The sequence below is a fragment of the Copidosoma floridanum genome, unplaced genomic scaffold (genome assembly GCF_036245765.1).
Source record: "Copidosoma floridanum isolate Cflo_tuat_1 unplaced genomic scaffold, Cflo_Japanese_pri ptg000022l, whole genome shotgun sequence".
NCBI classification, from domain to species: domain Eukaryota; kingdom Metazoa; phylum Arthropoda; class Insecta; order Hymenoptera; family Encyrtidae; genus Copidosoma; species Copidosoma floridanum.
In genome coordinates, this window is record NW_028321899.1 from 5,933,440 (window position 1) to 5,960,154 (window position 26,715).

Genomic DNA, 26,715 nt, shown 5'->3' on the forward strand with positions numbered 1-26,715 from the left:
GCGCCCTCGCCGGCGTCATCAGCCGGTTCGCACGGGACGTCGAGAAGATTGACCCCCCGAACTGGAGCCTAGGTCTCGTGGAAGTAAGGCTCGAGCTGCTGGACGGTTACTGGAACACTTTCCAGGCCAATCACATGAGTCTCCTGGAGTCACCGCCGCCCGAGAAGCTGGAGTCTCTTGACCAGATGTACTCGACGGCAGAGTCAGACTATATCGCCTCTCGATCACGCCTCTACAACGCAAGAAACACCCTCACGCCTCTCCCTGGCCCGGGCGGCGCCGACCTGGACCGTCATAACTCAAGACACGGAGCCCGCTTGCACAAGATCAGCATCCCTTCCTTCTCGGAGAAGCGAGAGGATTGGGAAAGTTTCCGGGACCTCTTCCGCGCGCTCGTCCACGACGATAAACAGCTCACCGACGTGGAGAGGCTGTTTTATTTGAAATCCTTGGTGGACGGAGACGCCAAGGCCGCTCTCGACACCGTTCAGACCATCGGTGCCAATTACCCAACGGCTTGGGCCTTACTCGGAGCGCGTTTCGAGCACCGCCGTCTTCTTATCCATGATCAAATCACGGCGCTCCGTAACATCGAGTCTCTGAAGGAAGAGTCAGCTCGAGGACTTCAGGGTCTCCTCGACACCCTGGGAAAACATCGAGATCAGCTAGAAGCTCTGGGTCGCCCTGTGTCTCAGTGGGACGACTGGATTGTCTCCTGCGCGATGACTGGCATGGATCCGACGACCCTACGCGCGTGGGAGGACGAGATCGAGCGACTGGAGGGCGCTGGCACGGACACCACGGCGGAAAATGCCACTTTTGCTGCCTTGACGACTTTCCTTCGCCGACAGTGCCGCGCGCTCAGCTCCGTCGAGGCCTCTCGCCCTGCTCGTTCAGCCAACACGGCCAGCATGCGCTCTCCGGCCCCCCCGTTTCCTGGACGAAACTTCAGAGCCCTTGCCACCAGTGGCTCGCTGCCGCCATGCCCGTCGTGCAGAGAGTCGCACTACCTGAGTTACTGCGCGCAATTTCAAGGCCTTGACGCGCAGGCCCGGCGACGCATGGTCTATCAAGGGCAGTTATGTTTTAACTGCCTGAGATCAGGTCACGCAGTAAAGTTCAGCCCTTCACGGTCCGTCTGCCAGCAGTGCAGGGAGCCCCACCACAGTCTGCTGCACGAGAGCAACCATCGGCGCAAGCCTGAATCGGATCAGCGTCCCTCTTCGCCCAAGAAGCCAAAAGTCGACCCTGCGGGCCCGTCCGCCACCGACTCACAGCATCATGGGCCTCCATCGTCCTGACTAGCCGTACTTCCGACCGCTCTTGTCCAGATAACCGGTCCCACCGGCCGACGAGTCGCTGGTCGAGCTCTCCTTGATGCGTGCTCTGAGGTTACACTCATCTCCAGCCGGTTGGCCCAGCAGCTCGGCGCAGCGCTAGAAGTCAACGAGGCGAGCATTCATGGGGTTGGGGGAGGGTTGACCATCCCTTCGAGAACGCGAGCATCATCTACGCCTTGAAACTGAAGAGCATGCACCGCCAATCCACCTGACAGCGCTCTGCTTGCCGCGGCTCGGGCTCACCTCTCGGTCTGCCCCCTTGCACCCAGCCGTGATGAGACAGTGGCTCAATCTTGAGCCTCTGGCCGATCCAGCGTTTGGCACACCTCGCCATGTAGACATTCTGCTCGAAGTCGACGTTTACCACCGCATCATCGAACCAGGTTACGTTCAGCGTGACGAGCTCGTTGGACAGCGCACGGCTCTTGGCTGGACTCTCGTCGGCCGTGCCCCTGGCCTGGGTTTGAACGCCCTCATCGCAGGCACAACTCTGCACACGAACACCCAGTTGCCCTGGGATCAAGAGCTGGCTGCGCAACTCCAGTGATTCTGGGAGATCGAGGAGGTGCCACATGTCAGCCGCCGAGCGCCTGAGGATGTAGAATGCGAGCGAATCTTCGCCGATTATCATCGCGCTGACGACGGGCGTTACATTGTGCGACTGCCGCTGAAACATGACGATGTGCGCCTCCTTGGTGACAGTATGCAGGGCGCCACCGCGGGCTTGCGCTCGTTGCATCGTCGGCTGCAGCGGACTCCCGAGATGGCTTCTGAGTACTCCCGGTATATGGCAGAGTACATTGCCCTCGGTCATATGAAGCCCCGTACTGATGACCAACTCGCTGCATCGCACTGTCCAGTGCACTATATCCAACATCACGGCATTTGGCAGCACGGTGACCAAGGTCGCAAACTGCGCGTTGTTTTCAACGCGTCGAGCTCGACGTCCAGTGGCTATAGCCTAAATGACGTGCTCCATTCTGGTCCTCGGCTCCAGACGGCTCTCCCCAGTGTGCTCCTGCGTTGGCGTCGTCACCGGATTGCGTTCTGTACTGACGTTCGCATGATGTTCCGCCAGATCCTGATTGATGAACGCGATGTCAAGCTGCAGCGCATTCTGTGGAGCTTCGACCCAAAGCAGCCACCTAAGCACTACCAACTGCTCACCGTTACCTACGGTGCCTCGTGCTCCCCGTACCTGTCACTACGGGTCGTACAGCATCTGTGCGAGGATGACGGCCGCCGCTGGCCCGAGGCCGTCCCAGTGGTGATGAACGATCGCTACGCTGATGACATCCTCTCTGGCGTTGATGATATCGGCTCGGCCAAGCGTCTGCGCGACCAGCTGATCGGACTTCTTTAAGCGGGCGGTTTCCCTCTGCAAAAGTGGGTTGCCAGCACGCCCGAGCTTCTCGAAGACCTTCCCGAAGACGTCCGCCTCCGTCCTACTTGGGATCAGCTCAGTGTTGAAGGCGTCGTCAGCGAACTGGGCGTAGGCTGGGACCCGCCCTCGGATTTCTTCCATTTGACGCCGCCCGTTGTCGAATCTCAAACCACAAAGAGATCTATGCTCGCCACGCTCGCAAGCTTGTTCGATCCGTGCGGCTGGCTTGCCCCGATCGTGTTGAACGCCAAGTTTTTACTGCAAGACCTGTGGCGCGCGCGCTTGGACTGGGACGAGAACGTACCGTCCTCCATGACTCGCCGCTGGACCGCTTTCACTGCCGAGCTGCAGGCCATTTGCGGGTTTTCTCTGCCTCGTTGGATTGGTATGTCTCCGTCGTCGAATGTCCAGCTGCACGTGTTTTCTGACGCCTGTCACCGTGCTATGGCCGCTGTTGTATTTTCGCGGCTGCGGTCTTCAGATGGGCCCGCTCTCTGCCACATACTTTTCGCTCGTACTAAGCTTGCGCCCATCCGCGCGCTCAAGCCGATGACCGAGCCTGCCGCTCGCATGACCATCCCACGTCTAGAATTGCGAGCGGCCCTCATCGCCGCCAAGCTTCTTCGCTCAGCAGCCAGCGAGTTGGGAGTCGCGATCGAGCACTGCCACGCTTGGTGCGACTCTCAAATTGTGCTCCACTGGATACGCTCTGAACAGCCGGCCAACAACGTGCTTGTCGACAACTACGTCGCTCAGATCCAGGAGGTCCTGCCACCCAGTGCCTGGCGATACGTGCCGTCGCAATCGAATCCGACCGACTTAGCCACCAGAAGTGCCGACATGAGTGGCCTCCGACAGCAGCCCCTGTGGTGGAGAGGCCCCACGTGGCTGGCCCAGGACGACAAGTCTTGGCCCCAGGAGACACTGCCTCTGCCCACGCCCACGCTCTCACTCTGCTGCGCCTTCTGCGCGCCTGAATCGGACCTGCTGCAGCTCTTCTGGAGCTTGCGCGCTGTACTGGGCCTTCTCGTGCACGTTCGCCGATGGGTGCGACACCGCTTGCAGCGCATGCCCACCCGTTCTGTGCTTTCGCCGTTGACGCCGTCTGAGTTTCAGGACGCTTTTCTGGCCTGCGTTCGGTTGAGTCAATCGATGACGTTTGGGGATTAGTTGGCACTCCTTCGGAAGCGTGAACGTCTTCCGAAACGGAGATCTTTGACCTTTCTTGCCGCCTTCCTCGATGTCGACGGTGTTCTGCGTGTTGGCGGGTGGCTCGATCACTCATCGCCGTCTTACGAAGAGAAGCACCCTCCCATTCTCAGCGGAACATCGCCGCTCGCTCGACTCGTGTCTCTTGGGCCCACGCACGCGCCCTATACGGTGGATATCGCGTTACCAGCGCATACGTCTCCAGGCGTGCCTGGATTCTCGGCGGGCCACGCAGAATCAAGGCTCACATTAGAGGGTGCGTCATCTGTGCCCGGTTACAGGCGCGCTCTTCAAGCCAGTTGATGGCTCCGCTGTCCGCGTCTCGCGTCACGCCGTCTCGCGCTTTTGGTCGCACCGGAGTCGATTACGCCGGGCCCTTCTCCGTGCTCACATCGAAGGGACGGGGGATCCGGACCACAAAGGGCTACATGGCTTTCTTCGTGTGCATGACCACCAAAGCCGTGCATCTGGAGCTTGTCGGCGACCTTTCCGCGGCCACCTTTTTGGGTGCTCTCACCCGTTTCACCGGTCGTCGAGGCCGACCATCTGACGCTTTGGAGCGACAACGCCACCTGCTTCCGTCAAGCTGATTTGGAGCTCCGCGAGGCGTTGCAGGGCGCAGAATTTAACTAGGACCTAGTCGCCGGGACTCTTGCCTCCCAGGGGGTTTCCTGGAAGTTCATTTCTCCCGGTGCGCCACATTTTGGAGGACTCTAGGAGGCCGCGGTCAAGTTGACCAAGAGCCATCTACGCCGTGTGCTCGGCTCTCGTCATCTAACGTATGAAGAGTTATCTACGGTTCTCGTTGGAATTGAGGCCGTGTTGAATAGCCGCCCGTTAACGCCCTTGTCTGGCGATCCCTCTGACCTCGAAGTGCTCACGCCTGGACATGTCCTCATCGGGGCTCCCATCGATTCCATCATCGAAGCTACCCCCGCTGCAGAGAATTTAGACCCGCTCACGCACTGGGAGCTCGTCAAGGCCGTTCGCGCCCTATCCTGGACGCGCTGGAGCCGTGAGTATCTAAATACTCTCCAACAGAGGCCGAGATGGAGCGCTGTCCGTCGGAACTTTGTGGTGGGGGACCTGGTGGTTCTTCTTGACCCTACGCTGCTACAGTCCAGCGGACGCTGGCCTCTGGGCCGTGTCACCCGCATACACCCTGGATCCGATGAACTAGTCCGCGCTGCTGCCATCAAGACGGCCACCGGCGAATACGTGCGGCCCATTGTAAAGCTTGCGCGTCTCCCTGTGGCACCTGTGGACTCTAGCCTCCCTGCGACGGGCGATCGAGGGACTCCCCCTGCTTCGGCGGGCGTTGACTAGGATTTCGCTCTTGGATCGAGGCGGGCGGGATGTTCGGGTTTTCTTACCAACCGAGCGGGGACCCGCGCCCTGCCATGCAACGTCGGTCGCTGCGCTCTCTCCCGGCTTCCTACCTTGTGCGTCACCTTGCTCGGCCGGTGGCACACACTCGTGTACGAGGGCTCAGCAAGAAGAGTCGCACGCCACGCGAGAGAAGGAGAGAAGAAGGGGACGACGACTACACACCGAAGCGACTATCCTTTGTGCCTTATCCTTTATTTAAAGTGTTGAAAAGCTTTGTAATCCCCTGCGACTAAATGAAGCAGTCAAAACAAACAATGCTTTACATTTTTCGAATTATATTACATTGATACACCATGATAAATCATGCTCTAACAAATAGAAATACGAAATTTTCAGTCATTTGCCAAAAAACTGGACTTATTTAACGATTAAAAATCATTTTGATGCTTCTAATACTATGATTAATCAATCCAGAAAAATAGTAGCAAAAAATGGTAGTTTATTTGTTTCGTTAGTATTCTATGCTTGTCACGAAATCCTGATGAAATTTTTAAAGAATTAAATCTGATACAGTAAATAAGACTTATTATTTCACTGATGGAACACTAATTTCAACAGTACAAAAACTATAAAAATGTCATTAACTTGGCATACCACTATAAAGATTTGGAAATCAATTCGGAATGTTATTTTTTTCCAACTGCCCACGGCAAAGGTCCATGTGATGGTTAAAACGCAACAGTTAAGCACAGTGCAGTCCGTGCTAGCCTTCGGGTGACACTAAAATTTGTGTGAGCTAAAGAGCTTTTTGATTAGCTTTGTAATACAGCCAGGTTATCAAGGTATTGATTTCCATTATTTTGACTAAACAAATTATAGTATGTTGAGAAAAAAATTTGGTAAAAGATTTTCTAATTACGATAAAGTCAAAGCTTAACACCAAAAACATTGCCTCAGACCCATGGTTTATGGCTGTGTTCTTGCAAAAACTTTCTCAGAATTATCTGTTTGTGAAAATTACCAAATTCTGTAAATTTTGTTAGTTGAACATTATTATTTTATATTAAATGAAAAAAGGTAGCAAATAACGACAAAAATTGCTATTTATCATTGTAACACATTAATTCACATTTTCCTTTTTTAATCCCTTTGTTTATTAACTTTTCTCGGAGCCCTTGAACTTTCACCATACGTACAACACTAGTTATTACAGATTTACATGTCTAGAATACCAAAAGACAATTGATCCAAATCATCTGTTATAACTACGCGTATTAAAGTAAAAAGAAACTCTTTTCTTAAAAACGTCAGCTTTGAGAAAGCTTTCCCGTGCAGAGATGCCAACTCAAATTTAGACAGATAATAGTCGATAGGGATGGTTACTTAAAGACTGATATAGTCAAGTCAGTTCTTAGAAGATGACAAGCTAAAGCAGCCGACGGCGCACTGTACTTATTGCCAGTTTCGTTTTCCTACAATGGTAGTCAAAAATCTTGGATGTCTCCAGGGAAACACCTAATTTGCTGGGTATTATTTGAAAGAAGAAGTTTATTTTCACAAGACTTGTGCGATGTTATTTTGGGAACCGTTGATTTATATAAGTTACAGAGTTGTTTTTGTAGCGTGGGCGTGCTCCACCATAAGAATAAGTGGGAAACAGCACAACATTATATCAATAATATCTCAAAATTTTGCAGGGAAAATGATAAAAATGAGGATACCATTTTAATCAGCACTCTTTTAACCATTAAATTAATCTGGTCTAGGTTAAAGAACTGACGCGAGGGAGCCTTCTAAATTAATAATTCATAAAATCATTAATTTGAATTTGTTTTGGATGTAATATAATTATTCAATTTTAAAAATTCAAAAATTAAAAAATTTTTTGTAGGTATATTGGATCCGTGAATTTTAATTTTTAAAATGTTATCTCGAATTTGTAACTGGCGATCCTAAAAACTGCAAAATAGGAATAATGTAAGTATTAGAATTTTTTTGGTCTTCTAAGTAGGGGGCATACAATTAATGAAAATTCTTTCTTTGAATTATTTTATTGCACCTGGTAGGTTTATGAAAATAATTTGAAAGAAGGTCAATTTCAACGTAAAGTTTTACGTACAACTCGATAGTATTTTTTACATTTGCACTTTCAAAAATTTTCAAAATAATGGATGCCATATTGTATCTGCCATTTCGAATGTTTTAAATCTGACCTCGGATTCTCAATTAGCGACCGCAAAAAACCTTTGGATACATAATAATTTTCTATTAAGCACTGTTACCATTAAAACCGTAGATTTTTACATTCAGGCCGTTTTTGGGCCTGTTCCATGTCGGCACTTATCATAAAACAAATACAAAATAAGTATAGATGAAAAAAGTAGGTAAAAAAAAAATTTACTGTGGCCTACTTCACGAAAATTAAGATTTAAACTTTTAACTTCGAGAGTAAAGGTAAAAGCTACTCCCTAGAATACTTAATTTATTTTTATCGTATGCTACGGAAAAACTACTAATAAAATAAAATTTAATAATATTTTTACAATTCGCACCTAAAAATTGAAATTTTTGAGTCTAAATAAAAATCTAAAATTTGTGACAGTCAAGAAATCATTACGGTGTGGGTCAAAAAATCTGAAAAAATTTCTGTAACGTTTTCTTGAGAAGCACTATTGATCCTTATATGTTTCGAAAAAAAAAAAATTTTTCGTGACTTCACGTTCACGTGGAATAACATATGTATATATTATAGTGCTTTACGTCCGGCTCCTATAAAGGGCACTACACATGGCACCTAGCACTTGGGAGAAGAAAGGGAAAAGGGATGGGAGGCCTTCCATTACTAAGAGAAGGGGTAAGAGAAAATTAGGAAATTTTGCTGAGAGAAGGTCGCGTAAACCCTCCCCGAGGAGCATTGCGGGGTGAAAAAGCACATGTGAAACTTTACAGAGGTACTTGCTCGAAAAAGTCGCACTGGCGGGGAATCGCGTTACCTGCGTGCCGAACCACGACCTAGCTGACGAAGCTACCGGGTGCTTCATTATATATATTTATTGGGTGTGAGTGGATAGATTTTTTTTTTCAACATTATTTATACAAAGAAAATCTTACACATTTAATCATGAAAGTATTTCCCGTTATTGTTTAACATTTTCTTTTACCAAATTGGTAATTTATGGACCCCCTCACGAAAGAATTTTTAGCTTTTCGACGCAATGACATTATCGACCTGTTTTTTTACTTCTTCAAAAGTTTGAAGGTACGCACCTTAAAGTACGTTATTTATCGACCTAAAAAGATCATAATCAGTTGTCATAAGATCTAGCGAATATGCTGGGTGCCACAAAACTTTCCATGAAAGTTTGACTAACAGGGCTATTTACAGCCCGAGGGACCTGCGAAGCAGAGTCTAAGTGAAGTAAGGTAGCCGCGGTGCAATGTCCCTTATATGGCAAATCCTATTTTTTTTTTTCGAGGGCACACCAGCCTTTTAAAAAGGCCCACAATAAGAAAATTACGATAGTGTATGTTGATCTCAATCCATAAAAAGATAAATTTTCTTGTTGGCGTGTATTATTTACCTATAATTATATATAAATTAGTACGTATAATATCAAAAGTTCCCTGCAATATCTGAATCTTATTCATACCACAGAACTTATTTCAAGTCTTACGCATTTTGTAAAAATTTAAAAGATTATAAATCTTAAAATACAACTTTTAATTAAAAGTGTTAAAATTTAAAAAGTAAAACATTTGTGAAAAAAAATTCTCAAACAATAATAATGAGTACCTCTATTGTATTATTAATCACCGTAAAATACTTGCAGGATACAGTATTATTTTTTGTTACATTACTATTGATAATTCTACTATGGTCAATGAAAGAAAACAAAAAAATTTATATTTGATTTAGTGAACAAATAGCAAGTTAATTATTGTAAAATATACTATTTTCACATTTAGAATTAAGATGGTGGGATAAATAAATCAGATGTGCAACTTCTAAAGCATTTCATGTTTCTTAAATAAACTAAATATTCATCTGCATTAAATACTGTTAAGTTTTTAGAGCACAAGTAAAAAACAGGATGACAAATAAAAAAAAGATGACACTGTATAAAATAATGTTGTGTGAACCTATTTATGTACATAATATTAATAGATTTAGCATCAAAAACGTATTATAACAAAAGTTTATTAGCACTAAATTTATAACAGTTTCGAAGTAACCAAGATTTTGAGTGCCACCAGCTTAAACCAGTAAATAAACACTCCTTCCAAGACTGTCACAATGTTGAATCATATTTCCTTATACTACGTCGATTACACCATTGTACTAAAAGTGCAATAAAAAGTGTGGCAAATAATGCAATAGAAACAACACAAATGGTAATTGCCATTATCGTAACCCCTACTATGGCAAGATCCGTTGATTGAGCGGTAAGCTCCGATTTCTTGTTTAACTTTGATTCAATGTTTATTTTTTCATTTATTAAAGATGAGTATTCATTTCCCAGAGTTCTTCGTTTTTCTGTTGGAAAAGTACTCCTGCAGCTACCTGTAATGAACAATAAAAAGTATTAATAAAAAAAAAAATAAATAAATAAAAGAAAATTTAGTGTTACGACTAAAATTTGTTCTGATTTAACTATTGTAATAGGTGCAGATTTTTATTAAATTATATTTATACAACCCATACATTATACAGACAGTGGTTAAGTATAATGATGCAAGGCAATTCCATAAAATTTCAATGACTAATCTAGACTTTATTCCATTAATATAAGATTAAAACTAGTGGATCTTGTCAATATAGATACGTATAGTTAATATAGCACTATGCGCATATTATTCGTGTGATATTTTGGCATAAGATTAACTGTAGAACCTAACTTATAATTCATATTGCGTATGAATAAATAACTCTAATCAATAAGGTTTCTGTAAAAACGCTTACAGCATAAATGTATAAATAGTTGTACACAAACACTGTCTCAAAAATGCGTACACTGAAACAATTATTGAAGTGCTTCTCTGTTGCAGTACACGTATTACGCCTTTATTCCTTTTTTTTTCTTTTACTGTCTGTATAATTTAAAAATGTAAACTATAACCAAGTAGTGACTGCCAGTATACACATGAAGTAGAGGATTACCTCGTCAGGTTACCACTTCTTCAAATTTTTTTTAGTGTATGTTTACGTGGATACGTGAAAACATATATACTCGTGTATAATAAATATTTAGTTTTTATTTTTTTGACTACATTTCATCAAAGTAGAACTTCTCAGCTTATCCCATGACTCTCTACGATTTCTTTACTAATTGGCTGATAACGACAACTCCCCCTCCATTAAAATTTTGCTGATTACTGTACGTTAACGTTTTCGAGTTCCTTTACTTACTTCTAAGTAGTCATAAATTTTTAGTTCGTTTGTATGTAGGACTTAAAATTAGAATAAAAAAAGTATAAAAGTAGGAAAATTAAACTTTAAATTAACAATTGCCATAATCTTAAGTGTATTCAGTTTGTGACCGCGACGGCGTCTTCCGCATCGGTTCCCGAGCAGGAGCCATCACGTCCGCAAGAAGGCGTCAAGCTAAGTAATTGTAATAAAGCAGGGAAAAAATGAATCTTGCGAGTTTTCCTAATTGAATTCTATTAACCTAAGTACTTATAATATAGCGTGGCAATTCTAAATGTATTTTTTGTAATATTGCGCAATATATAATTTGGTTATATCTAGATAAATTTTTGTTTATATTGATAATTTATATATATATATATATATATATATATATATATATATATATATATATATAAACAGCTCCACGTCACTAGAGTGGAACGCTCACCAGGTCAGGCGGAAGGTCTACTCATGCATGCGGGTACCAAATAATATAAACAAAAATTTATCTAGATATAACCAAATTATATACTGCGCAATATTACAAAAAATACATTTAGAATTGCCACGCTATATTATAAGTACTTAGGTTAATAGAATTTCATTAGGAAAACTCGCAAGATTCATTTTTTCCTCGCTATATTACAAGTACTTAGCTTGACGCCTTCTTGCGGACGTGATGGCTCCTGCTCGGGAACCGATGCGGAAGACGCCGTCGCGGTCACAGGACTGCTTCTGCCATCATGGCACGTGAGCCGACCTTCCCGATCTTCAGAGCCAAGCGCCAGGGCCTTTGAAACCTGGTCTCAACCTCCTGACCGGATATGGGTGCTGGTTTGCGGCTAGTTTTTGTTTTTTGTGGCCAGACGTCGACGGGCGACCGGTCTCGTGAGTCAGCCTAGAGAGGTCCAGCCCAGACGGTAGTTCCCGAGCAATTAGGTCGATTTTTGAATTCGTTCCTCGCAAGAAACCTCGACGCTTTCGCTGTTTAGAAGGGGCAACGCAAGAGGCCACGCCCCCATCACCAGACTCACATGCGTAGAGTCGCTCATAATTTATTTCGGTACCTTACAACTACAATGTGAGAAAATTGTATGGTTTTTCTTTACGTTTCGAATAAAAATAAGTATGAACAAAAGATAAGACTAAATAAAATGTTCGTTATTTTAACTTACGAACTAGACAATTCTTATGTAAAATTAAAAAAAAAAAAAAAAAAAACCGTGAAATAGATGCAAAATATATCAGATGCATAAGATTTCAATCAAATATATTAAATTTTCTGATTTCAGTAAATAGGGTGTCAATATTTAAGGTATTAACTGTTAATTATTCATTGTAAAGACAAAAACAAACTGATGACAACTATTGTTTTCGTAAATATGTTTTCAAACTTCAAGCCTAGTTCAAATTTAAAACTTTGCACTTTGTGATACCATTTACCACTTGCTAGATAGAAACCACTAACAACGAGAACTAAAACAGCTCTTACTGTATGAAGTTACTGCTGTTACGAACCCCCCCCCCCCATAACACTATTATTAGAAATCAGTCAGTACCAGCTTACTTACACCAGCTTACTTAAACCGTTGCAAATCACCACCTAATCTCCTACCAGCTTTAACGAAAACTACGATTTTAGCAGAGGCGACACTCATAAAACGCCTAGAGCCAAGAGCCGCAGGCAAAATTTTTTCATCGTTGTTCGGTCTCTTCTCCAAACGCAAAAGCGAGATGAAACCTGTTGCCTCATTACTGCAAGAAAAATACTTTCTGTTCAAAGGATAAGAACCAATACGACTACCACTTTGTACTCATTTGTCCAGCTTCGCGCCCATTACTATGGAGCTATACGTTCAAGACGTACGTGGACTTCCTCACTATGTCTATTTAACTATAAAAAGATAAAGGGAATCTCTTGAAGGTTCGTGGCATAAGATCTAGTGCTGACATCTAGCCAACCCCAGATACTATCAACTCAGGAGTAACTTGATTACTTCTGCTCCGAATACCACTTCTATAAGAACTCCAGTACTTTTTAACGGCTAATAAGTCAAGAGGTTCTCACATGGTATCTTAAAGACTTCTGTCTCGTTTACCAAGAAGATATTATTGCATGATCCAATACATGAGGGTACTATACTACTTACTATACCTAGTTCTAACTTTTAAAAGGCTAAAAATCTACGGACTAATGGTAACTGTTAATGAATGCGCTTTCGGTGTATTGGAGCTAACCTACCTTGGGCATGATAAGTTCACTATGAAGGAAAATTGAGCCCTTCCAGAGCATGTCATGAAATTTCAAGTTAAGACAATGAGCCGTTCTAATCCAGCAACACAGCTTAACTATCCAGCATTGTCAAGATTGGAAAAATCAGCAAACTGATTTTTTTTTCACGTAATACAAAGAAGAAAAATCATAAATTCTGGAAAATTTTGAGCAGATACTCCCATAAACGAGCCCTTAATTAACACTGCCCGCACCCATGTGCTGCAGCACCAATGCGCTGTCTCTGCTAGATAAGATTCGGGACTCTTAGCTCTAAGATCAACATTGTCTTAAGCTTAGTCAGAGAATATGATAAACCAGCAACTCCCCCTAAGGTCTATGTACGCCGCAAGCCACGGGCTTCTCCTCACTTGTCTTATGATCTTATGTCACCCTTATTGCCCCTCTTACATATTTATTCACAAAAATACAATCTAATAACTATATACATTACTTGGAACTAAAAAAAAGGTGATTCAACGTGTCTGGAAGTTATAAACAGAATACCAGATGCTTATTAATAATTTGCATGCTCCTATAAAATTTTTGTTCAAAGTAACGAGTGTATGTTTGAATACCTTAAAATCCGTATCATTAAAAAATAGTTGATGCTTCAACTTGTTTATGCAAATAAGATTCTAGTAAAGAATGTAGCAACGGTTTGAATTTGGATGATTGAATTTAAAAAAATTGATCTATGGCAATAAATCAAATCTTTTCATCTAATGAGTTTTGAATTATTTTGGCAGTATCAACAGTAAATGTTTTTCTTACTTTATTTAACCATGTTATAATTTTCTTATTTTTTAGCAGTGTATAAGAGTCAAGATAAAATAAAAAAAGCTGTTGGCCCTAAGTGGAATAATACTACTATTCACATCAACAGAAGAAACGCAATAAGCAGCTGTTATTTTATGATTGAAATATTCAACAGTTGAATAAGGTTTACGATAATTTGTTTAAACAAGAAAGAATACAGCAGTTTACAATTTTAAATTACATGGTCAAGTATGTCATATAACTTAGTAAGTACGAATGTTGAATTTTAAAGAAAAATATGATAGTATAAAATACTAAAAATTCATTATGAATTACAAACATATATTTATTACTAAACTAAAAATCCAGGCAGCTAAATGTGGCGTAATAAATGTTATGAACTCTGAAACAAAAAAAAATTAATACATTTGTAATTTCCTAAAAGATACGCCAAATAATATTCCAAATCACACATAGTTTTTTTGTATTTTTTTTCTACCGGATTACCACGACAGCCTATTGGCCTAGTCGCCAGGGCCACCCACTCACCACCTCACCACCTTTATGTGGGGGTGTATTGCCACACCCATTTTCAACTCTTTTACTAATATCATACCTGAATCCATGGGCACAGTGTGAGTATCTCCGGTGGAACACCTTTCCAGTTAAGCTGACACTCTCTGCACCAATGGTGCATCGGGTCCACTCACCATTGTGTAGCCTTTCACCGGAAAAATCTCCATTATTCCAAAACGTCCACTCCTCGCCGGTTAAGCCTGAGCTCTCTGCCGAAGCATCGGATCCAGGCTAATTAGCATCCCCGGAGAAGCCCCATGATTTAGGGACCACTCCTCGTCGGTAAGGCCAGCGATCCCTGCCCAACGCCTGGTATCGGATCCGCTAATCCCTACCTATAGCCCTAACAACGTTGCGCATTCACCCAGGCTTAAAGACCTATAGGACAAGGAAAATATCCTGGAATTACTCTGAAGGAAAATTCCACGGAAAAATCCGCCCCGAAACAGCCGGGGTTACATAGGAACTTTTCTCAATAAAAACAGTTTTTGAAAAAATCTGTATTTACTGGGAATCGAACTAACGACCCCTAGAACTACGTTGTATCAGTAACAAGCACGCTTACCACTGAGCCAACGCCGCTCCTAAATCACACAGAGTTAAATAGTTTTTATCATTTCTTGATTCCATAGTTTGTATTTTATTGTTCATAATGGAGCATCTAGGTAGGACCTGAAAAACTTAGAAAAATTATGAGTATGATAAATATATTTTATTTCATACTCATTGTAAAAGTGACGTTAACTGTTGATAACTACAAAAAATTTGATTTATCAATATAGATTTCCATAAATTCATGAAGCATATAGTAATACAAAAACTGAGATGTTAGATACGTTACTATTTAGTTCAGTTACCTAAAAATGATATTACAGTGGATAGTATTAAGGTAAGTCACATTTATAAACCAAACGCGCAAGGATTTTCAAACGTAATTATAGAAATAAAAAATACTGCGTATATGATGAGCCTGATAAGAAAGGGATATGTTAATGTAGAATGCCAAAGAAGTACGCTGTATAATAATTAATCACGATGTAAAAGGTGTTGTAAATACTTTCACAGCAAAAGTAAATGTATAAATTAAATGTGAAATATATGCTGAAGATCATGAAACCTCAAAGTGCAATAATAACACAGGCCCAAAAGGAAGAAAAAAGTTCTTAAACTGAGCATGAGAACGAATGTATGTTTTTGTATAGTCAGCAATTTAAACAACAACAGATAAGACACGGCATTGCTGAGGTAGAATATCTACTCGGCGAATAATTTTTAAATGAAATAAAAATTTATACATCAACAATTCGTCAATATCCTATTATCTTAACACTGAATTTCGTGCGCCTTAATCGTTTTAACCTTAATTTCAATATTTCACTTAGAATCTGCCATAAATAAACTAATTAGCAGCAATAAATTGTATTATTTTTTTAGTACGAGCTATTAACAATAAATCGTGTAACACAGCTATAACAGTATCAACATAATCTGATCGACAAAGTAGGAAACTCTAATTATTTCTCGAAATTTCCTGAATAATTGGCCGTAAACCTAAGCCTCATTTAACTTAGCAATTTGCGGAAGTTAATAATCATACACTAATAATAATTTTTTTAGTAGTAGTAAAATAAAAACCTATTTTATAAAAACAATTGTTTTAGTAACTTGTACACTGCTATCAAGATTTTAGTATGTATTTTAGTATTTAATAATTATTTATTTTAAGAAATCCTTAGTTATTGAATAACCCTTATTCGAAATGTTTGGATTTTATCAATACTTAAAAAAGACATGATGTTTAAAGCTAGTAAAATAAATGCCAAACTTGGGACTTTTGATGTGTACAATTATGAAGTATTTTGACTAAAAATCTTGTTCGAGAGAATAAATTAATTTATGTCATTAGGTTGAGATAAAAAATTTCTGAGAATTATAATAAAAAGTAGTTTAACAAAAAAAAAACGGAAGAGCATCATAAATGAAAATCCTGAAACTGTATTTTAAAAAAAATTTATTTCGTTCAATAAAGTTTGTACAAATTCACCTCGGCACAGATTCATGTATTTAGAAATAGTATTTTCCTGGAAAGTTATAGTATCTATATGAAAATAAATTTTGACAAAACTGAAATACTAGGTATTTTTAATGTGTTGAGTTATTATTTTTAAAGGAATTCCAAAGCCTATCCACACTAGCAACAGACAGTATTCTACCTAATCAATCTGTAGGTTTAAAAAGTTCAGAAATTAAAATGTAAAATCGGCCAACATTTTTTTTTTGGTGCAATATACATTTTGTATGTTACTTGTAGTATGTCTAATACTCATATTTTAACAAAATCAAACTAAGTAATATTGACATTTGCCCTACAAATTTCATATTCTTTCCAAATACCAAACCATTTATCTATTTTACGCGAGGTTTGCATAAAGTATCAGTTAAAAGTCAATATTACTCAGTTTGATTTTGTTAAAGTTCGAGTACTAGACAAATTCATACTACGAGAGTCATACAAAATCTATGTTGCACCAAAAGGAACCTAAATATTTTTATACTTTGATTTCAGAACTTCTCAAGGCTACAGATTTATTTAAAAAAAAAAAATTCGTTTCCAGTGTAGAAAGGCATGGAAAGCCCGTACAAGATAAATACTCAATACATTAAACTTACCTACCATTTTAATGTTGTAAGAAGCTATTTTTATGAGAAAACCACTATCACTCCAACTATGGCTACCGCTACCTCTACCGCTACCGTTTCCGATATTGCTACCGCTACCACTACCCCTACAACTACTACTACCACCGCCACAACCACCACCATTACCACTACAACTACCACCACCACCACCACCACCACCACTACCACTACCACTACTACCACCACCACCACCACAACCACTACCATTACCACTACCCCCCTCCCCGGTATGCGTAACCTTGTCGAAGACCGTACTGCTTGCAGCCTAGGTTAGGTGAGAGGGCTTTAAACCAACGGCATACCACCCCATTCTTCAGATACAGGCATTCCAACATTCTTTTCAGATACAGGCATTACACTCCCATCACACTAACACAGGAAACCTTGTGGGTTGTCTCGGGATGAGGGTGGCGGGTCTTTCCTCTGGCTGGTGTGGGGGGCCTGGCGGCGGATGATGACGGACGATGAGGCTTGGTTAATGCCGGGTAACCACATCTGATATGGTGGCACGCCTTGTAAACAAAATAGATGTGGTAGGCTGACTAATCTAAGCTTACTACCACTGAGGGGGCTGAAGGTGGCAATTACAGTGCATTGTTCACGCCAGCTTGTTTTAGTAGGTTCTCTGCTCCGGTTGTAGGATTGTATGCCTGCTGCGTGTCAACCTGGGACATTTTCGTTTTCTTACATAATCACTCATCACACACAATCACATTTTTTACACTTACTACACAACGCCAGGGAAGTCTCCGCAGGTGGAATTGAGGAAGAGTGGCGACTCCTGGCCGGTCCGAGTAAGTAGCGCCTATCTTCGGCAACGAAGTGGGCTGCTGCGCTAGTTTTCACCCTTTCCAGATGCTATTATTTTCGGAAAAAAGGGAGTGTTGGCTTTCACTGGTCAACACAATTTTAAAAAGAACTAAAAATTAATAACGTCAATGTCAAACTAGTACTCCAGGTGGTAACCTCTTTGTGGAAATCCACTGGCAGTTCCGTTGCGGTGCAAACTTGGGTAACTGCCGCTGGCTCCACGGATTCTGGGGGGGGGGGGGGGCACAAAGACTTGTCTCATGGCCAATAGGGACTGTTAAATGTTCCATGGCTTTTCTTACAAATTCAGGAGGAAGAGGAAGCCTTCCGAGCATAGGCAGTAGCGTCAGCGAGAACAGTAACGTGACAGTTTTCAGTAACCAGACCCAGGAGGAGCTCACCTCTATAAAAAAACAATGGTGCTGAACTTAGAGTAAAGCAACAGCAAGAGATTGAGCCAGTTCAATCAGCAACAAAAGATATTCAAGAGATCCTGAAAGCAATTGGCAATAAGTACGAAAACACGGCAAACGCTGTTAAAAATTGTCTCAAAGCTGCGCTTAAACACTTGGAAGTAGCTAAGTAAACTAAAAAAAGCGTCCTTTTAAAGGAAGAATATGTAACGAGAAGTTGGAAAGAGTTTTTTAAATCTTTGCAATATAGAGAAAGTAGGAGAGATAATTTCTGACGCGCATGTTTAGAAAAAAAACCCTGAACGCTGCCCTTAAGGAGATATATCAAGTTAAAAGAAATAGGAGCCCATCAGAAAGCTTTGAAAAACGCCAACAAGCCATGTCGTCTAAGAAAAAAAAAAAACAACCAGAGGTAAACAAGAAGAGGTTCTCCTGAACGACAAAAGTGGCCAGAAGAAGAGAGTAGATACGACAACAACAGTACTGGTAAAGATAGCTGAAGGGCAGATCTTTGATAATGTGCTGAAGTCAATGAAGGCGAACTTTGACCCTGACAAGCCCAATACTGCAGTTAAAAGTGTTGTCACCACAAAGAAAGGAGACATACTCATAAAAGCTAAAGGTGTAGAGGATGCGATTTCATTCTCGCAGCAAATTGAATAGTTGGTTGCCGGACAGAGAACTGTCAAAATAAGCACGAAGAAAGTGACACTAGAGGTCTGAGACTTGGACGCTACTGTCAAGGAAGACGAGGTTAAAGAGGTTTTTGTTAAAACTTTTGGACTAAATAGCCAGGAGCCTCAAGTAGCTCTCTTAAAGCCAAATTTTAGAGGACAGAGGCTAGCGTTGATAACGGTAAACGAAGCAACTGCTAGACAAGCAGAGAGTGATGGCAGGTTAATAGTCGGCTTCGTAAGCTGCTAAATCTGACGAAGAATTGAAGTAACAAGATGTTACCAATGCCTTGGGTACAGACATATCTCAAACAGCTGTAAAGAAGAAAATAAGTCTAAGCTTCACTTTTGGTGAGGAAGCGGCAACCACCGTAAGGAAGAGTGTTCAGGTCCAGCACGGTATTTTCTCTGTCCAACGACGGACAACAAGCACGAAGTTGGCAGTGGAAGCTGCCCACTGTTTAGAAAAGCGCTAGAAGAGGCCAGAAAAAAGGCATAAATAGGACGCAAGTAAGGCGAGAAGGCCTTAAGTTTAAAGGTAGGCTAATGTGGACCCACGCTGCGCTGAGTACTTTTTATATGACGCATCGATTTCGAGAATATTCTCGTGCTTGGTATACACTATACAGTTAACAGTCTAAGTTAGAGCGTCGGCAAACCGACTGATCTAACGCTACTATGTTTAATCAGGTTCTACTGAGAACATTCGTTGGCAGATAATTCTGGTATTAAATCGAAAGAAAAGAGGCAGTAACCGTTAGGATAAGATTTGCGATCGATGTGATTTTTTTCATTTAGAAAGTGAATGCCAGTACCTAAAAACAAGGTATGGTAAGTATTTACGTATAAATTATTAGTTTTAAAGTCTGGCTATAATGGGTTGGAAAGAACTTGAACGCCGTCAATGTACAAACAAAGAAAATTAATATTAAAATGATGAAAATTAAACGGATTCATAGTACGATAGCCATTATAAGCTTAATTTTTAACAAAACCAACGACTATTCGACTAGGTAACTGGCTCAAAATCAAATCATCCAAAGTTTCGCCATGAATACCACTGTGCATCGTCACAGCTTCTACTTTTACACGCGTGAGTGTGGTTTGAGCAGCGTGTCAAAGGGAAAGGGAAGACGAGGCTGGGGCCAAAGCTAGAACGCAAGAGCACCAGTTTTTGGAGAAAGCTGAAAGCTTGGTTTGAGCGGAGTGGAGTACCTCATGGGTCATGGATTTAGAGCACTAGTCAATATTATCTCTGCAAGAAGAAAAGCCAAATTAATTTCAACTCCATCCTCTTAAACTTGTTTTTCTTTCGGGCGTTCGTAAGTAAAAGGGGTTGTTTGACTTTGTGTATAAGACAAGTTAGAGGGTCGTCTTCGTCATAATCCCCTATCACTGAAGCAAAAAATCCCTCGTGTTGACTTTACAGACGTACTCATCTTTATTTCCCGGTCAAATTGACTGTCTTTCCTTGTAATTTTCTCGTACATTGTACAACCATGCTTCCTAGCCAATGCACCCTGTTGATCGTACAAGGCGTCTATGATAATGTTTTTTTCTCTTTTTTATAAATATTAAATATAAAATTTAGCAATCTAGTAGCATATATGTATTAAGAGGTGGATCCCGGTATCGAATCATTGAAAGTTGGAGCACGGGAAAAAAAAGAAGTGATTGTACACGTATGTCTCAATATCTCATCATTTTGCGCAAACCGTTGCTGTTGGCACGAATATAGCGTGGGTTACCGATTATTTGTTCTTGTTAAAATAAAAAGAATTGTGATTTGTTGCTGGTCAAGCAAAACTGTATTGAATTTTTTCTTTACTTCATACAAGGCCCGAATGAAAATAGGCATTCTCTTATGATTAAAGCGTTTATTGGTTATTCAGAAAGAAATCACGTTAACATTTAATACTACGTCATTGGCCATTATTTGAATGTTTTTTTTAAACAAATAATGACACTTACATTTTTTTTATTTTTTTTAATGTAAGCTAAGAGCTACGGTAGTATATTAAGTTGCATTTTTTTCATTTTTATGTACAGTATGGCAAGTTTAAATATATTCTAAATTGGTTCATTATCATTTCGTATTTCTTTCATGCACCTTATACTTCCAGTCTTAGCCATATATTCACTTTTTCGTAACAAATAAGACATGTGTCTTGCTGAGCGATCCAAAAACCCTTTCCTGCCACCCAAAAGAACGAAGTTACGCACTGTGCTATAAAAATTCCTTACATTTCATTTTAAAGAGTTCAAAATTTTATTATTAAAAATAAAGTGTATTTGTAGTGAGAAGTAAATATCAAGCTTATTGATTAAATTTGTTAACAAACATTACTTCTAAAGCTTACTTAAAACTATAAAAGCTCTATCCTAAATCATAAAATCTACGTCTCTCAACTTTTTTCTTCATGCAAATTAAAAAACGTATCAAACATTGTTTAAATCTGAAGTTTTATAAAAGGTTTTTATGATTTGTCATTTTGCCTATAGTAAGTCAGTGCGATACCAGTCCAAGCTATTTATTCTATTTTTTTAGCTCAAGGAATATGATGGTCAACTTACGTTCCCTAAAGAGATAATTTCCCGAACCTTCAGGATAATCAATAAAAAAATTTCATTACTTTGCCCACATATCATATTAAAAACAAATTTTTGCTTTATTTAAATCAAACTAGATCGAATTGCATACATGTTCACGAAATCCAACTTTTTAAGCGCTACGATTTTAGTTTGAGCTTTTTTTTTTTTAAATTTGAATTGTAATTAAAACAGTGCTCATAACCCAATAACCCATACTTAATAACTAAATTTATGTGTGGAAGAGTACGTTTTTTTAATTAAAAAAAAATACCTTGTAAAATAATCTTTATCATCCATCGTCCCCATAAATGATGTCTGAAATCAAAAACTACGCAAAAAATTATCGTTCTTATGAAAGAATCATAATTAGGACGTCTTAGTCTTTTAACTCTTTCACTCATATACTAATTATTTTTCCAGATTCCTTTAATGCTATTTTCCTACAAAAATATTTATTGTAAGAAATTAAATTAAACGCTGAGGAACCCAAAACGCTCTCTATCGATCAATAACATAGAGACGTCATATATGGTTTGTAAACAGCTTTATCTTAAGTTAGGAGGGGACGAAAAATTGTTGTTTTTTAGTAATTGCATTGTATTTCTGCAATATGAGACAGATCTTGCTCAGTATATGTGCAATAGTGAGAAATTATTTTTTCATACATCTCCCATTTTTGTAAAATTTCTATATCCTGGTATTTGTTCTGTGATAGTATAATAACTATTTCAATTTTATAATATTCTACTTAAAATGTATATAATTACAAAACTTTCTCATAATGATATATACATCCAACAGCATAGTAAATATTAATCCAACCACTTGACTGGTTCTGTAAGTTAACTGATAACAATAAGCCTCCCTCGTTTTGGTACTCAAAGTCTGGATTTATAGTGTTAAGAATTTTTATTGAGCAGATAAAAATGTTTCAATACATTATTTTTGTGAATTTTTTTCAACTATAAGGTGATAGTTGTTATATGTTTAAAATAAATTGTTGACACTGAAAAATGATACTTCAAGTATCAAAAATGCATCAAAAATACCAAAAACAATTCACAAAGTTTGCAGCCCATAACAGGGTATGTAATCGTGTTATCCAGCATCACCTCCTTCTTCCCATGCAGGTGGCGCTGTTTTAGAATACTGCATGTAGCGAATACGTGTATGCGTGTGGGTATGTGCCAGAATCTGTAAAAGTTTGTATAGTGTCAGTAATATTCCACAAAAATGGTGTAGAGAGATTTGAAGACGGTGAGAGGTTACGGGGGTATGTTGAATGGCCCTCACAAATAACATAATAAAGGTAGACGTATGTTAGTGAGGATCCACCCCCGTACGCAGTTTTCGTGCCACTCCTATTAACAGATTGTGACTTAAGCCTTTTTAAAATTTTTTGGAAATGTTTTAGTTTTGGATTTAAATTACCTGACAAACTTTTAAACTGAAATGTAATTTAAGAGATAAAAAGCAATTACAAATTTTGTTTATCACTTTTTTTATAAAATTTATATAAATGTTATCATCACATTTATTAACATTTTCCTATCTTGCTTTATCTACGGTATAACAACAAATTATTATGCTTGTAATAAAATTGAAAGTTTTATTATTTGATAAATCTATACATTCATTACAGTTTTCAAAATTACACTATTAAAATTGGAATATGACTCTTTACGAAATATTTTAAAATATACATCAAATGTCAACCATTTTTTTTGGATAACAAAAAACTTTTCATCTACATTTCCTATTTTATAAAGTAATTTTGATAATTTGACGTCATTTTCACAAAGATTTTCACTTATTGTATGTGTTTTAAATATTGACTATAGTAGTAAGAATTTTATTTATTTTAGTGTTCTACTTTCGATACTTTTTAATATAAAAAATATTTTAAGGTAAGTTCCTCTCTAAAATAATTCGTTTGTTTCCAAAACGCTTATAATTTTTGTTAAGGGCGTAAGATGAAATAGTCAGCCTCAAAAAATAGTTTAATTTGCGTATTTTATCATTATTATTGAAGACTTATGAAAGTTATTTTATATTTCACAGCAAGAGATTACTAACAAGTAAGAAAATGAAAAATTAATGTTTAATAATCAAAGTCATGCGTAATGTTTATTTCTCGTCTGCTGTATATAGATTTTTTTTAAAAATGTTTTACAGCCATTTTTCGAGAACTATAGGCTCTGCAATGCTGTGTTACTATGCATTTACATGCTATAGTCATTGGCATAGTAAAAAACCGCCTCAGATTTAATTGTGACATCAATCACTTACACAGCAAAGAGGACTTTATTTATTTTTATTTATTTATTTATTTATTTCATACTCCGTCCCTTACGGGTTTGGAGGGGTTCCGTAACATTTTGTACATTTAATATATACTTAATCTACGCTATATACTGCATTCATTTTTACTTTAACTGTTATTAATATCTACTTTGTCTTTTTTATAATAAAATTGAAATAAAACAAATTTAATATCACTACAATTCCAATTCTACAAAACTCAATTCTCAAACTTCAAAATTAAACACATGCCTATCAAAAATTCAACAATTTACAACTTACATTATCAAAAATTATCAAAATTTCCTATATTTAATTCAGTAAACAAATTTTCTAATACTACTTAACAATCAAAAATTTCAAAAATTAACAACTCTTTTCTTTAAATTGTCCATATATTTTTTTATTCTTCATTCTTCCTTGCATTTCTTTTTCTCTCTTCTTTCTTGCCCTACTAATCCTTCTTCTCTCTTTACTACCTTAACTTTCTGCATACTTTCTTTTATCTTTTAGATCTTTTCTGACTCCTTCCTTTTTCTGATTACTTTTCTTAGCACTTCTATCTCTTTTGCATCGTGGCTTAGTATTTTTTCCATTTCTTCTTCATTTCTCGTATCTCCGCAAATATTTAGTATGTGTCTAAGATCTTCTTCCTCCTCCTTGCATAATCTACACTTTTTATCCTCCTCTCCTTTCCAGTATTCTCTACTTCTGCATTCATTTCCGCATCTAAACCTTGCTACTAACTTTCTATCCTTTAATGGCATATCCTTTTTCAAGTATTCTGGTTCCTCTTCTGTTCTTATACCTTTATATGTTCTGTTGTACCGTGAATTCTCTATCTTTTCCAATCTCTTCTCTTTTTCTTTTCTTTCCTTGTTTATTAATATTTTTTCTCTTACTTCCTCCCTAAATTCTACTCCTTTCATAAATCTTGTTTCTTTTACTTTCTCTTCCCGTAGTAATTCAGCTCTCTTTTTTGAATCCTTTCCTATTCTCTCTCGTTCCTTGTCCTTGTCCTTTTCTCTTATGCATTCTTTTACTAATTTTATGTCTGACTCCCTAATTTTCTCTTCAAACTTTAACGCTCTCCTTAACGCTTTTATACTCATCCTTTCTAATCTGCACTCCTCTTCCACTATATAATTTGGTGTATTGCTGTCTAATCCTAATATCCATTTCATATATCTTCTCTGTATACTTTCTAGTCTTTCTTCTTCTTCCCAGCCCCACACTTCCGCACCAAATAGCGCTATACTTTCTACTAGGGCTGTAAATAATTTTCTTCTTCTTTTGTAGCTATTCTTAAATATTCTTTCTCCTATGCTCCATGCATTTTTCATAGCTATCACTGCTTTTCTTTTCCTTTCTTCTATATGCCTATCGTTTCTCCCATTTTTCTGTAGTATATATCCTAAATATCTTATTTCATTTACTTCTTCTAATTCCTTACTCCCCCATTTCCATCTTCTATCATTCCTCTTTCTTTTTTCGAACACTAAAATTTTCGTTTTTTCCTCACTTAAAATCATCTTCTTTTTATTTGTGTACTTTTTGAATCTTTTTAACATCTCTTTCAATTCTTCTTCTCTATCTGCTATTAATACTATATCATCCGCGTAAGATAGACTCCATACTTTTTCATTACCAACTCTGCATCCTCCCACCTGCCCTTTCTTTAATTCCTGCTCCAGATCCGCTAAGTACACGTTAAACAGCGTCGGGCTCAGTGGGCAGCCTTGCCTCACACCTTTCTCTGTCCAAAATTCCTTGGATTCCTCTTCTCCAACTTTAACTACATTTCTCGTTTCTTTATAAATATCCATAATCCTATTTCTTAGCTTTTCACTCACTTCCATTTCTATTAATCTTTCTTTTAAAACTTTCCTATCCACTCGATCAAATGCTTCCTTTAAATCAATAAAACATGTAAATAATTTTCCTCTTTTTTTGCTTAATTTTTCCTCAACAATGTGTTTCAATGTATATATAGCTTCTATTACTCCTCTCTTTTCTCTAAAACCAAACTGACTTTCTGATAATTTACCTTCGATTTCCTTTTTTAACATCTCATTTAACATACTCGCATAAATCTTATAAGCTGTACATGTCAATGTAACTCCTCTATAATTTTCTAACATATCTTTATCACCTTTTTTGTGAATCAAACAAATCGTACCTTGTCTCCACTGATCCGGTAATTCTCCTTTTTCCCATACTTTTTTCAGCAATTCCCACAGAGCTGCATCCACTTCTCCTGGCATGTACTTCCATACTTCATTTTCCAGCTTATCTTCTCCTGGTGCTTTTCCTACTTTTAATCTGGCTATCTGCCTCTCGAACTCTTCCTTGTTCATTTCTTCCTGATCCTCTGCATTTGTTCTTGCCTCATCCTTTCTTGTCTCTTCCCTCACAATTCCTTCTTCATTCTTCCCATCTAACTTTTCCATAAAATACCTTCTCCACTCTTCTACTGTGAACTTTTTGGATATTTCTCTCCTTCGTTTTTTCCTGTACTTGTTTATATATTTCCACACTTCGCCTTCCGATGTTGCCTTTTTTATCTCTTCTTCTTCTAATCTTTCAAACCTTTTCCTTTTTGCCTCACACCAGTTCCTATACTCTCTTTTTTTATCTATGTAATAACTTCTTTCTATTTTCTTTTTCCTCCACCTTTTCATTATTCTTCTTAAATCCTTCTTCTTCTCCTTCCATTCTTTATCGTGCCATTTTTTATCCCCCATCTTCCACACTCTACACTGTTTTTCCACCTTAGGTACTGCACTATCTATTTTTTCTTTCAATTCACTCCATCTTTCTTCAATCTCTTTTCCCTTTCTCTCCCAGTCTTTACACCGTTCTCCATACTGATCAATCAATTCTTGAGTCCAATCCCTCCTTGCCTTTGTTCTCTCTTCTTTCTCTACAATTCCTACCTCTACTTCC

At 39.2% G+C, this 26,715-nt stretch overlaps 3 protein-coding genes across 4 annotated transcripts in view; 2 read left to right on the plus strand and 1 right to left on the minus strand.

Annotated features, from left to right (window-relative positions):
* Positions 1–2,103: 2,103 nt before the first annotated feature.
* On the plus strand, positions 2,104–4,236 carry LOC149374077 (uncharacterized). Its single transcript, XM_089594992.1, has 3 exons — positions 2,104–2,684; positions 2,739–3,807; positions 3,895–4,236. The coding sequence occupies exons 1-3, from the start codon at positions 2,104–2,106 to the stop codon at positions 4,234–4,236; spliced, it is 1,992 nt and encodes a 663-aa protein (XP_089451118.1).
* LOC149374078 (uncharacterized) lies at positions 4,236–5,259 on the plus strand. The gene is made up of 2 exons (XM_089594993.1): positions 4,236–4,484; positions 4,651–5,259. Exons 1-2 carry the CDS (start codon positions 4,236–4,238, stop codon positions 5,257–5,259), a joined length of 858 nt encoding a protein of 285 aa, XP_089451119.1.
* A 4,096-nt stretch (positions 5,260–9,355) lies between these two features.
* Positions 9,356–26,715, minus strand: part of Fur2 (furin-like protease 2) — a 918,757-nt gene continuing 901,397 nt past the window's right edge. For both annotated transcript variants that reach the window (XM_089595005.1, XM_089595006.1), the window contains exon 16: positions 9,356–9,823. In XM_089595005.1, coding sequence (XP_089451131.1) covers positions 9,552–9,823 — 272 coding nt within the window. In that variant the 3' untranslated portion in view covers positions 9,356–9,551. The remainder of the gene's footprint in view (positions 9,824–26,715) is intronic.